The sequence below is a fragment of the Colias eurytheme genome, chromosome 24 (assembly GCF_061535395.1).
Source record: "Colias eurytheme isolate Ceu_HAF_F1 chromosome 24, ilColEury1 Martin Lab GWU primary, whole genome shotgun sequence".
NCBI lineage: Eukaryota > Metazoa > Arthropoda > Insecta > Lepidoptera > Pieridae > Colias > Colias eurytheme.
The window spans coordinates 6,882,439-6,896,042 of NC_143003.1; the positions used below are offsets into that span (position 1 = coordinate 6,882,439).

The window sequence follows — 13,604 nt, forward strand, 5'->3', positions numbered from 1 at the left end:
TCTCCAAGCTGGCAAAGATTCACTCAATGTCGTCTTGGATATAAGCGGTCGACCTAATTGTGATATTTGGGTCAAATCTAACCATACTTCGGGAAATTATTTGTTTTGCTAGCGAAATTACTCAGTTTATAAACTTTTTCGTAGATTTAGCTGTAGCACATGTTTGTGTTAGCATTTTACTAAAATACAGCTATGTTTTGGATAAAATATAAACTTAGATATTAAGTAAAACCTATTCTAGATACCTAAGTACTGGAAATGACCTTGTTCTCAAGAATTAGTAACTCCTTTACATATTGTGTCCCATAAATGGTACAGCCTGGTACAGCTTTTATTTTATCAACTACAATATATCCTTCTCGATAAAAAACGCTTTAAAGAAGATTCATAAAGAATAACATAGACAAGATGCAGACAAAGAATAAAACAACTTCAAACCTTTCAAACGCCACAATCTAAGCATTAATGTCACGTCAAAATCCAAAGTAAACATTAATTAAAAAATATAAAAAAAATCCAAAAAAATTTTATCATGTGAACGAAACAATTGTTATGATAAATGTCAGAGGTCTGCTGACTGTGATGTTCAGGAGTGCGTTACTCGTTACCCTCCTCACTATAACTGTACCAAACCCCGTGGTTGCTTTTACAGGCCTCAAACACTGGTCCAGAAAAGCGTTGTACAATAAGATAGACCTCTGCACCCAATCCTGCTACAGCCAGATCATTCCTGGCCTCTACTTGAGCAATGCCAGAGCGGCCGCGGACCGAAATGTACTTCAACAGCTTAACATCACCCACGTCCTCACGGTTGAAGCCCGTCGGCTACCGAAATCAACTTTCGTTGATTCCAACATCTGCACGCTGTACATTAGGGCCAACGACACTCCTCAAACCAATCTCCTACCCTACTTCCCAATGGCCAATGCTTTTATTGAGGAAGGACTGCAAAAGGGCAACGTCCTTGTTCACTGCCATTTCGGAGTATCACGATCGGCGACGTTAGTGATTGCGTATATCATGCAGAAGTATAGCCTTAGCTTTGAACAGGCGTACAATTTTGTACGGCAGAGGAGAAAGTTTATTAATCCGAATCCAGGGTTTGTAAGTCAGTTGAAGCAGTATCATAAGATGAACTATGACGTGAATGGCTTGCATAGATTCGAGGCCTATATGAATGTAAATGCAAGAAGACATAGATATAAAATTGCTTCCATTGCAGCTGTGGTAGTGGGACTGATTCTTCCATTAGCAGTGATGGTTGGTTGACTATACTTGCACTGACGATTGCAATAAATATACCAGTTTGTTTTATACTTCTTTTTCTTTCAGGGTGCTATAGTTTAATTAGAAGATTGAAACTTTTTGTAAATATACATTTGCTATTATTGTCTCAATAAAGTTGATTGTTCATTATTTTTCTTTGAAATTTTTTTATATAGATACCTATCTATAACATTAGTTTAAATATTACAATACGTTTTTCTTAAATGTGAGAAAACGCATATTATGTTTGAAGACTGCTCGAAAAAAATAATTGTAGGTCACAATGTCTGAATTGAGAAGTCACTGTGAGTTATGTTTTGTTAACAAAACAACAGGTGTTTGCTATCAAAAATCCTCTTACTACGGTTAATTGAATAAACATATTATGTGGAAAAAGGTGGTGATGTAAATATAAAGATATTTTACAGAGAAATTATGAATTCATTATAGTGTAATCTTTCTTGTAAGAAAAAGAGATCATTTAAATGAGAGATATTTTATAATGTTATCAATTATATTTGAAAGTTGTACCTAACTATTTCTGGAATACATTCTATTACAATGTCAAATAGGTACTGATAAATTTTTATCTAGGTATATCAGAAATTATCTTTCGACTCTATTTTACTTTGCTCACACAAAACATATTATAAAAATCGGTCAAGTCGTTCTCGAAAAGTTAGGTTACAAATACTAACAAGAGATTTACTATGTATAGATAACACCAATCAATAAGTCATCCCAATACATTATACATTGAACATTTGCTATGCGAAAAACGCAATCAATCACAAATCACAATACAAATTGCGCAATGTATAACCATTTCGTGGTCTTAGCATTCCGACGTGGCACCTGCCTAACCTCTAATAATAATAGCGGTACAGAAATACCCCGCCAATTAATGGCCTGTGAAAAACATTCGCACTGTTTCACGTATACGTTTTGTGTTTAGTTTTTCACGTAGTCCAACGTTTTTGCTGTGTTTATCAAGATCGAGACGTTTTCAGATGTTTTAAAATCTTTACTGTAAAATAAAATAAAGACCGCCTCCGTGGTACAGTGGTTGATGCGTGAGCGTACCGAGGGGTCCTGAGTTCGATTCCCGGTGGAGACAACGAAAAAAAAAGTCTCGGTCTGGCAGGACACAGAAGGCTGATCACCTACTTGTCCCTAAAGAGAATCGATCAGTGAAACAGATGTATAATGCATCTGCCCCTTACCCCACTAGGGGACATGGGACTTCATAAAAATAAACTGTAAAATAAAAGCATTCACATATTATATTGTTAAAGAAAACTATGCAAATTAAAATATATTTCCGTAGCAAACTTCATACCGATCCAATCACGTTTATTTGTGTGAAAAATCTGTTTTTCGCAAACTTTCGCAACACAATTTTTTACGTTAAATACCTAAAATGTCCAAAAAATCGCAATAATCGTATCTTGAATAACCATTGAAAGAAGACATGTTTCAAACACAACTTTATTTGTAGGTACTCTGTATGTATATCTCAAACTCTTACAATATACTCTTTTACCATTTATTAAAATATCGTTCAAGCCAAAATTTGCCAGAGACTCTCTGTGCACAAATAAGTAGAATATAAATTCAGTGTCCACTTAATCGAGCTACATTTTCAACAATTTAGTAGCAGATTACAAAGCTTTGCATCGATAAGAAGTTCCTCGTGAAATTGGTGATATCACACCATCCACGTTGTATTGGTATCATCATCACTACATAGTATAAAACAAAGTCGCTTTCTCTGTCCCTATGTCCCTATGTATGCTTAAATCTTTAAAACTACGCAACGCATTTTGATGCGTTTTTTTTTAATAGATAGAGTGATTCAAGAGAAAGGTTTTAGTATATAATTTATAATGTTTTAGACAAAGCGGGTGAAGCCGCGGGTGGAAAGCTAGTTAAACATAAATCACAAATAAATATATAAACTAGGATAATACCTGCTTCTACGACACAACTGGACAAATTTATAATAATTAGCAAATTTATTATTTCTTCCAAGGGCCTGGAACATTACCAAGTTCATTAACGTTTATGAAATATTACATAATGCACTGTGCGTAATTTATTTTAATTGATTATGTTATTTATAATATATCTATATTAATAATTATAATATAGCTCTACATAATATTATATTCTATGAGAAGGTTTATTAATTTATTTTCATATAATATAATATGCTCTTTTAGTTCGTTAAACATCAGTTTTATTGGTAAATCACAATGATACGGCATGATTAAAAAAAGCAGGATCAGTTTGCTTTCGAAGCAATTTCGAAGTAAGAGCATAGATATTAGATCCAAAAAAGAGTATTTATCTGCATTTAGACACTGGTGGGTACACTCTTGAGCACTTTCTCGAGCATCTCTACGTAATGTGGCCGTTCTGCTCGATGCTCTGTTCGGCACAATGTTCGTAGCGAACATACTAATAACTCACGATGTAAATGCTAATGTATTTTCAATTAAGTTATTATTTATCGTTAATTACAAAATAAAATAACATTCATTTATTGAATCACAACAAAGTCAGTCATTACAACAGATAAATAAAATGGGTATTTTAGTACAATGAATAACATTTGAATTGAGAACAAAATTTATTTATATAATCGTATGTCTGCCTGTCTAACCGTCAGTCACGTATTTCAACAGAACAAAAATACACACATTATGCATTAAATTTAGTAAAATATATATACGTTATATTTTATAAAATAACATGACAGAAGCTTGTTGAATCTAAAAGCTTTATGAAGGATAAATCATCTTGTGGTCAATTTTTTTATTTACTGTGAGCAAAAATTGTAACTTATACTAAGGCGGAAACGCGGAATTTGTCAGACAGACTGTCGGACATTTCTTGCGGAAGTTTTCTTGCAGATGGACAGGCGGCTTAATACTATAATTAATGCGATCTAGTATTTTCTGTCTGTCTGTCAATTTGGGTAGAATAGAGCACAAGATAACTGCATATTGCTGTATTTATCTAGACGTAAAGTCTTGTTTTTAAATTTCTTGTTTTATACATATAGAGACTAGCGGTCCGCCCCGGCTTCACCCGTGGTACCTACATGTTGACGTTTTTTTTCATAAGAACCATCCTCGTACTTCAATTCCGCAGCGCACGCGATGACATAATTTTTATTAAGGAATTTTGTACACCTTGGGTTACATTATTGCATTTTTGGTAATAATTTTTTTGAAAATGCAATATAGCCTATGTTGCTCAGTGAAGATGCAGCTTTCTAATGGTGAAAGAATTTTTGAAATCGGTCCAGTAGTTTATGCGTGAAAACCATACATACATAATTACAAACCTTTCCTCTTTATAATATTAGTATAGATAGTATAGATGTTCGCTTAAAATAAATTCGCTTAGAGTTATCTTATAAGTTATAACTATAGATTGATCGTGAATAATTGAGTATTATTTATCATACCATAAAGTCTGTTTTTAGTTCACAAACAATATTGTCGCTAAAATTAAGACTAAATTGCACAAGACCGAATTAAAATGACTCACACGCAAATAACCAACATAACGAATGATAATATAAGTAATGTTTTGGTCCAAAATTCCCCAAATTATCATATTTCAAACATATTCATATGGTAAGTGTGAAACTTGGCAGAGTCGGTTTTAATGCGGTATTGCTATAAAGTTTGAACGCAAATAGAAACACTGTGATTTAAAAATAGACGGAAAACAGTGTCGTTTTGAAATGAAAATGTTTCGAGGTCTTGTGTGCAAGCGAATAATGGCAATTGAGAGCCAATTCGCTGTAAATTCAATGTTGTGATTGTTTTTTCGAGGATTAAGATAATTTTTCAATGAATTTAAGACGTGGATTCTGGATTTATAATCTTTTAAATCGTACTCAATGTTTCGTGTTAAAAGCATTCAACGTAATGAACCAACTTTTTGTTGTTGTATTGAGTCGAGCTTGAATACACTGAGAACCTATATTTATTTATTTATTTATGATAAGGTGCCTTACAGCTATAGTGATACAATTTTTGAGATGAATAAATACTAAGCTACGCCAATTAACAGGTACACCAATAGGTAGTAAAATAATATACATATATGATCAAAGACGTATAAGAATTTTACAAATGATAAGATTTTAATTTTTAATTTTTTTTATTTTAATTTTTTACCTATGTTATATTTTTGATGTTGAAGCTTTTGAATCAAAGTCACGATTTTGCAAATAAGTCTGTCATTGGTTTTTTTCTCAAAGTTTCTTACGATAAATATAAGGACTGAAAATGAGTTTTATTTGCTGCCATTTCCGACTAGTTGTAGGAATACATTTTGTTGTAATATCTCAGTTATGAAAATTACGTAAAGTTCTTTTCGAGCTTTCTATAAGTTTTTAGAGCTTTCGTTTCGTACGAAAGCTCAAATAACTTTTTAATTATTTGAGCTTTCGTACGAAACGAAATATATATATACGAATATTGTCGCATCATTTTTTTTTAAATTTAACTTTTTATCTATAAACGTAGAATATTATAATTTGTCTATGTTGAAGCTTCTCATCCTTTTCAAGGTAGTTGCTCATCATATAGAGTCTATTTGCCATAGATCTAAGAATTAAATTGAATTGACCGCCTCCTCGGTACAGTGGTTGACGCGTGAGCGTAACACCGAGGGGTCCTGGGTTCGATTCCCGGTGGAGACGAAGAAAAATATCTTGGTCTGGCAGGACACAGAAGGCTGATCACCTACTTGTCCCTAAAGAAAATTGATCAGTGAAACAGATATAAATGCATCTGCCCCTTACCCCACTAGGGGACTATTCAGGCTTATTTGTGAATATTGTCAGATAGGTAGTTAACTATTATTTATAATTGTGTAAACAAGAATTTCAGATCTAATTATTTCTGTGCGTCAGAATCGGTTCAGTGGTTCATAGAGACTTTTAGGCTTAGGTACACTTTTAAGGCATAATAATTATTAGTAGTTACTCTAACATTAAATTTCACTCGTCCATGTGTTTTTGACACACATACACTAAATTTTCATGGTTAAAAATCATCTCATTAGCTAGCGAATTCGTTAGTATGAACTTATGGAAAATTAATTAAAAATAATGTGTTAACTACTTCACTTTATCTAAGAATTCAAAATCATCTTTGGTAGAGTAACAACTACTTCTACTACTACTAATATATCTTTGTTTCATGCCTTCAACTTCTAAGGACCTACAACGAATTACAATAGTGACTCTATGCTAATGTACTTATTAAAATGTGGCGTACTAATATCTCGTGAAATATATTTCTTCGATAAAATATAATATCTTTTCTGCCGATTCACATTTTTCTCATCATTTTGAAGGACTTTTGAATAAATAGTACTTATTTTATAAGAAAGGTCAAGAATACTGTATACAACGCAACACAGTGTTATCATTTGTTGGCATAGCACTCGACGTATATTTCACTAAGAGTAATTGCTGCATTTAACTCATTCTAACAAATTAATTTGATGGCATACTAAATGGCGATTTTCAATAAACGAAAATGTGCTTGTAATGTCGTTATCATAAAATGCAAGAATAAATAGTGCTTACTTATATTAAAATCGTACAGAAGGAATATTCAAGTGCATATTTTTTTATCAAGAAAAACTTCTTAATAAAATGAAAACCTTATTTCGTGTAATTTGTAGTAGGTAATTACAAAGGTAGGTATGGAATTAAAACAATAATCGTACAATGATTCATAAATATATTTCATCTTATTCTTATCACATAATATTACTTTGAAAAGTATTATTATACCATTGCCTACTAAATATTTATTTTCCTCGCCTTTCCCAGTCCATTCCTTTATTTCTGTTGTCAATGTTTAACAAAGAAGGATTCTTTCATTATCACTTAAAGCTATCAACGGATTTGTAGAGGCTCTACTTTTGCAAATGTTAAGGGGCGGTCGTTTGTCCAGGTCAAGTATCAGCTCGATTGCCAGCTCCAATATAATATCTAAATATACTATAGGTAAATAGTGAAATTAATAAATCTTTTAATAGCTTTTACATCCTGTACTACTTCAGTGAATCAAAGACAAACAAAACAATTTAAGATCCAATAAATTTTCTCAAACATAAGAATCTGAAATGAATTTGGCTTGACTTCATATTATTCAGTTAACATTAACTGAAAAACTTCGCTGTGAGAATTGGCGTACAAAATTGTGTACGAAGCTTCTGATGTTAGAGCCTGTCACTTGTTGCGTATAGATTAATCATATTTGTTTACATTGAAACTGATCTCATAGGACATAATTTACTTGTAGGAATAAGGCATTAGGAGTCAGATATGTGTATTATGTAGTATTATAGAGTAGGCTAGGTGCATCTACCATTTACCAAAAACGAGACAAAATCACATCCACGATCCAGGCCACAGCATTTAGGTTAATGTGACTGCACTGTTACTGTACCGGCCTATTTATAAGACGCGGTTTATACTAAAGCCTAGGTATTATAAGTGTTGTAACAAAAGATATTTTTGGATCGTCCGAGCGTCGTGTTCAGCAACAGTTCGGTCGTGGCAGGCGCGGTGAGCGTACCTCACGAGTCCCGAGTGAATATCCACCCAGTGTAAGTTATTTTGCTTCAGTGTTACAGTGAAGTGGGTGCTAACACACTAATACAGGAGCGCGCGGCGCGGGGTCGGGCACGGAGTGGCGGGTGGCCGGCGGGCGGACGGCGGGCGGCCGGCGGGCCCGCGTGGGCGCCGTGTGGGTAGAGAAATTTGATAAGCCGCTTGACGCTCCAAGCCACTTTTGTATGCAGTACGGCGGCGATCACGGCGCACTATTTTTAACGGCCGAATGATATTTCAGTTATTTTCTGCGCGGCGGCGCAGACGGCGGCTGTGTCATTAATCTCTCAAACTATGCTTTGCATGTTTTGTAGCTTTCGGAGTTATATCTAGCTAACTATATACTGTATTGACGTCATGTCTTGTGGAAATTGCAAGAGATAAATGCAAAATATAATTAAATGATGGTATACATATAAATTGTGAGGCAACGATTTTTGTAGCAGGAAGGCTTAGGAACACTTTGACATGCTTTGAAACGATGAATAAAATGTATCTTTAGCCGTTTGTTCTAATAAACTATATTTTGTTAGACGTTAAGTGTTGCATTACTTTGATCAAATTATGCCAACGATAATTACTATGCTGAACTTTTCTTGATATACAGATTAAAATCAGCTAAGTACCTGTAACTGTGTAGGTTAATTCATTATTCATATCAATAAAAAGATAATATTATATACTAAAGTCCTAAATATGATTGTAAAATTAAATATATTCACTTAAAGTTTGTTTATACAATTGAAAATACGAGTCACAAGGTCAACACTCAATTAAATTGACAATCATAAAATTGAAATCATGTAACATCAAACAAAATAGAAAACTTCTGAAAGATCGACGATTTCAGAACATAAACTTTTTATGTTCTGAATCGTACAATATTAATATGTATTTCTTAATGTTGTGCAATATGTAATAATATAAAATATAATTCTATAAAAAATACAATAACGACCTGCTTCGATGGTATTATTTAGAGGCCGAAGTAGAAATTCATAGAAATCCATAGAAATTCAATTCAAAAAACGTTAATTTCTAAAATATGTTTTCTCGATTTTAAATCTTTTGTTTACATTTAAATTACAGTGGTTTATCATATATTTTACGAATAACTTAACCAAAAAACAAAGCTATAATATGTGTGAATTAAATCAACGGTTTCACAATTCGAAAGGGAAAATTGAAATCAAATTATTAAGTACTCGCGGATATAATGTTAAAAATGTAAACAATATAGAAAAAATGTAGAGTTGTGACATTAAAATGAGGTTTAGTAATTTTGAGTCTATCTTGCAAAACTTATTAACTATATCATTTATAACTATGAAAATACAATACTCTACACATACAATACTCTATAATAAGCATATAAAATATATAATTAAATAAGGCTCTGGGTGACTCTATTCATAATAATGAATTGGAAAGTTTACCTCACTTTCGGGTCTAAACTACAACATCATATTGGACATAATTCAAGACCTATGTTCAAAGCAAGGGATGCTACGATTGTTTCAAATGAAAATTCGGGGTTGAAATAGGGCAGAGATAAGTTTGACGCGGAAATAAGTTTTGCACGATTTTACCGTAATACAGTGCAGAAGCTGTTGTGAATAATATAATTAATTATCCTTATTTAAACTTAATTTATCATAAAAACGTTAATTATAAATAATGTTATTCCGACCAATCGATCGTCTGACATTTACGGTTCGCTTGTGTTTGATTTCTGAGAACAGAAAACAAACATAACCTATGTTACATGTCACTTTGCAATTAAATTAAATTCGTATTAATAATAATGTTAAATGTTCTCGTATACATTTAGTTGGAGTGGCTGTTACTATGATAGAAAATATACTGTCTTTAGTTCTAACGCAAGGGCGTTAGATTAAGGAATAATATGAATCTGATTCTTGTAGAAGACTGAAGACTTACCTTATCAGTTAATACATTAAACATAAATTATTATTATGTGAAAATCTTTGTTTGTTTTTAATTTATGGCGTGATTTTTGTGTCTGGTGATAGGAACTTAATATGTTTTACTTATTCCGAAGCAAAGGCGATGCTGTCAGCGTCAAAATATTAATCATCAAAAGAAAATTTTTGAATTTTGAAACACTATTTTATGAATGCTTTATTGCTACAATAAAAAATTTAAACTTAACCATTAAACATAAATTGCAGTCTTAATCTCTACTTGTAGCGATTTTTTCAAGGCATCAGGATGTTTGGAGATAGGTATATAAGAATTGTTATTTGAATTCAAATGCAAGTTTGATTGTTTGAATTTTCAAAAAGATGTTATAAAAAGGGTTATACTTATTTATCAGTTATGTAGCTCATGATGAAAAGTCTATTTACGTAAATTAAAAATTGTCAGTAATGATATAGTGATTTGTATTCCATTAAATTATGCCTAAAACATTCAAAATAAACACTTTGGATTCTTAGCGGGCGAATTCCCATCGCTCTTTCTCTCTGCTTTTGGTTCTTTAATAAACGGATCTAGATTAAACATCACAAAAAATTATGAACGTCCAAACCAAATCTTTTTCAATAACAATATGAATTGAAATAGTAAGAAGAAGATAATTATTTTCAATAACCTATTCTATTCAGACCTTATTCATCTTCCACGAGTAAGATAAACCTTCTCCAAAGAGTATAATAATCCTAAATGTTAAATTAACACATTTCCTAGGAGTTCTATAGTATACTAGATCTAACAGACCTAGATTTCAATAGATATTTCAAACACACACGTCACTCAGCCATTCCGATCGTATTTAATCAATGACTTGATTCGACACACATTGGGATAAAATTAAACATAATAGGACCAAATAAAAATAGTAACAAATAAATGTCTGCTGTAAACAATTAGCTTTTAAGTATTCTAAGTTATGAAATGAGTTATGTCCTTTTATGAGGAAGGTATACAAAGCAAAGCTATTGTACGAGTGTACATTGAATGCTTATGTACGAATATTGGGAATTAAAACCTCTTTCGTACTCCTTATTTCTTTATTATTTCGTATTCCTTATTCATTATTTCCTGAAAACATTGCCTGAAAAGATACTGTGTGTTATGACAAAATGAATAATGAACAATTAATGCTCTTATTATTATTATCAAGTTCTCAGATAAAGTTCGCCATGCCATGCTAGATTTAAATTTTATTCATTGTTTTCATGGTAATATGTAACAACTGCTAAAATCTATCGGTTGTTAAACTCACGCGTTAACTGCTACGCCAAACAACATTATTTCAACAACAACTCTATTACAGTTTATTGTTTACAGCTAAGAAGCAAATATATTCATACCAGCTTTCCACCCGCGGCTTCGCCCGCGTTTTCAAAGAAAAATCCGCATTCCCGTTCCTGTGGGTTTTCCAGGATAAAACCTATCCTATGTGTTAATCCAAGTTACCCACTATATGTGTGTTAAATTTCATTGTAATCGATTCAGTAGTATATGCGTGAAAGAGTAACATACACACACACATATACATCCTCACAAACTTTCGCATTTATAATATTAGTAGGATAACCTAGATCCTAGAATTTTGCAATACATTTAAATAGATATTTAACTTATGGAACAGATTGACATTTTGGTATATTTCTCCTCTCATTTAAAACGTAAACAAGCATAATTCATAAGCTCATAATTATGTACCAAGTCGAACTCATTAAGTATGTATTTGCTATATAGTGCTTAATATAGAGCATTTAACTAGCGCTCTACATATTTTGTTACAGCCTTCGACATCAATCAATTGGCAGATTATGGAAGAAGATTTAAAAAATCTGCACATGATTAACATCACTACAGCTCTAACTCAAACTCAAACTATTTATTTATTCAATTAGACTTCTTATAAAAGCACTTTTGAATGGTCATAATATTTATTAACATTAAAAAAAAATAAAGTGATGATACTGGTATGTCCAAGAACCAGAATACTCAACGACAGGGTGACATATTGCCCTAATACCTTAAACCTAGGTCTATTAGGCATGTTTGATATTCCTAAAGGGAGAATAGTTACTGTGTTACTGTGTACCTACCAAATTTCATCCAGATTGATTCGGTAGTTTAGGAGAGAAGAAGAGACAGACATACAGTTACTATCGCATTTATAATATAATAGTAGATAGGATAAATAATTGAAAAACTGGCTTAATTTATGGCATTTATGAGCAGGATACTTCATGTCATCTTGAAGGGTGTTAAAGTCACTTCTATGTTTTCATACTAACATACCACAATATTGGACATGCGCAATATCATAAACTCATAAATATTTTAACTGAGACGGTAAACCATAAAATTTAACGAGCTCTAAAAACTAAATCTTAGGCTAAAATAATATATAACGTTATATTTTAGCTCCGACATTGATAACAAGTTTACTCATATCTCGAAGGTTGGAATTGAATAACATGTGGTTGCTGGAAAGTCTATTTAGAGATGCCTAAAGTACATCCAGGATTCGCAATTCTCTATATTTAATACAATATTTAATTGAACTATGGAAGTATTGATCTCAACAGAGGTAAACAACGCACCTATACTTTTTGTATGACATCTGTAGCGCCGCTCATAGAAAGAAGGATAAATGTGTAAAACATAATTTCATACTCAAAGTGTATAATGGTTTAAATATTGAACTATGTATTTATTTCAATTATAGGATTTAAACTATAGATATTAAAATGTTTAAACTTAATAATATTATGTTCGCGCTTAGATTTAGGAATCCTTAATCTAAGTGTTCGCGTATCTTATACCTACCTACTTTATGCTTGTGAGAAAGTCATGTTAGTTCCGTTCAAAAACGGTAGAAGGGATTTTAATAACCTTTGCTCTATTGGATAGCTAAAAAATGACAGGTCACCGTGCAGATTTAGCTTGTAACTATACAAAATCTATCTATTACTGCTAGTAGGTAACTAATAAATGATAAACTGAGCACCCATCATAGAACAGACCGCGCTGTCAATTGCTTAACCTACAGCTTTACAAGACAATCAAATATGCACACTGAAAATGAATATCAAACATGACAAACAATATCCGTTCCGTATTAATTGCTATTACGAATACAATACTTCAATTTGGCAATCAACCAATGAGAGACATATTCAAAACGTTACGAATATTTTTCTTTGTGAGTCATGTTGCTAAAAATTAAAAACAATGTGCAGTGTGTATTACCGAGAAGATGATTAAGAAATAATGATATTAATGTAAAATGTAGGTACCTTTTATCTATAAAATGTACCTTTTATCTATAAAAACGCTTAAACATGCATTCTAGAAAATATTATCTTCGAAATGTAAATTTCAAAAGTGAAAATTTCATTTTTAAAGTGATTATCAACTTATCAATAAGTAGAAAAAATTTTAATGACAAGAACCTATCACCGATTCAATATGATTATATTTTTTTTATAAATAATTTATGTATATTGCGTTGAATTCGATTGTTAATGCGATTTCGCATAATTTTATTCATAAAAAATTCAGGTATTACCTACCTATACATACAAATTTTTCAGCTTTTTCGCAATGTTCTTAAATGTAATTTTATTTATAACTATAATATGTTTATCTATTTGCAATAGAGTAAGGTATAAAACAAAAATAATTTTAAATGTAAGTAAATAAA

At 31.9% G+C, this 13,604-nt stretch overlaps 1 protein-coding gene across 1 annotated transcript; it reads left to right on the forward strand.

Annotated features, from left to right (window-relative positions):
* The first annotated feature begins 552 nt into the window (after window positions 1-552).
* Window positions 553-1,269, forward strand: LOC149898031 (uncharacterized). Its single transcript, XM_090115763.1, has one exon. The coding sequence runs from the start codon at window positions 553-555 to the stop codon at window positions 1,267-1,269; it is 717 nt and encodes a 238-aa protein (XP_089971889.1).
* Window positions 1,270-13,604: the final 12,335 nt, after the last annotated feature.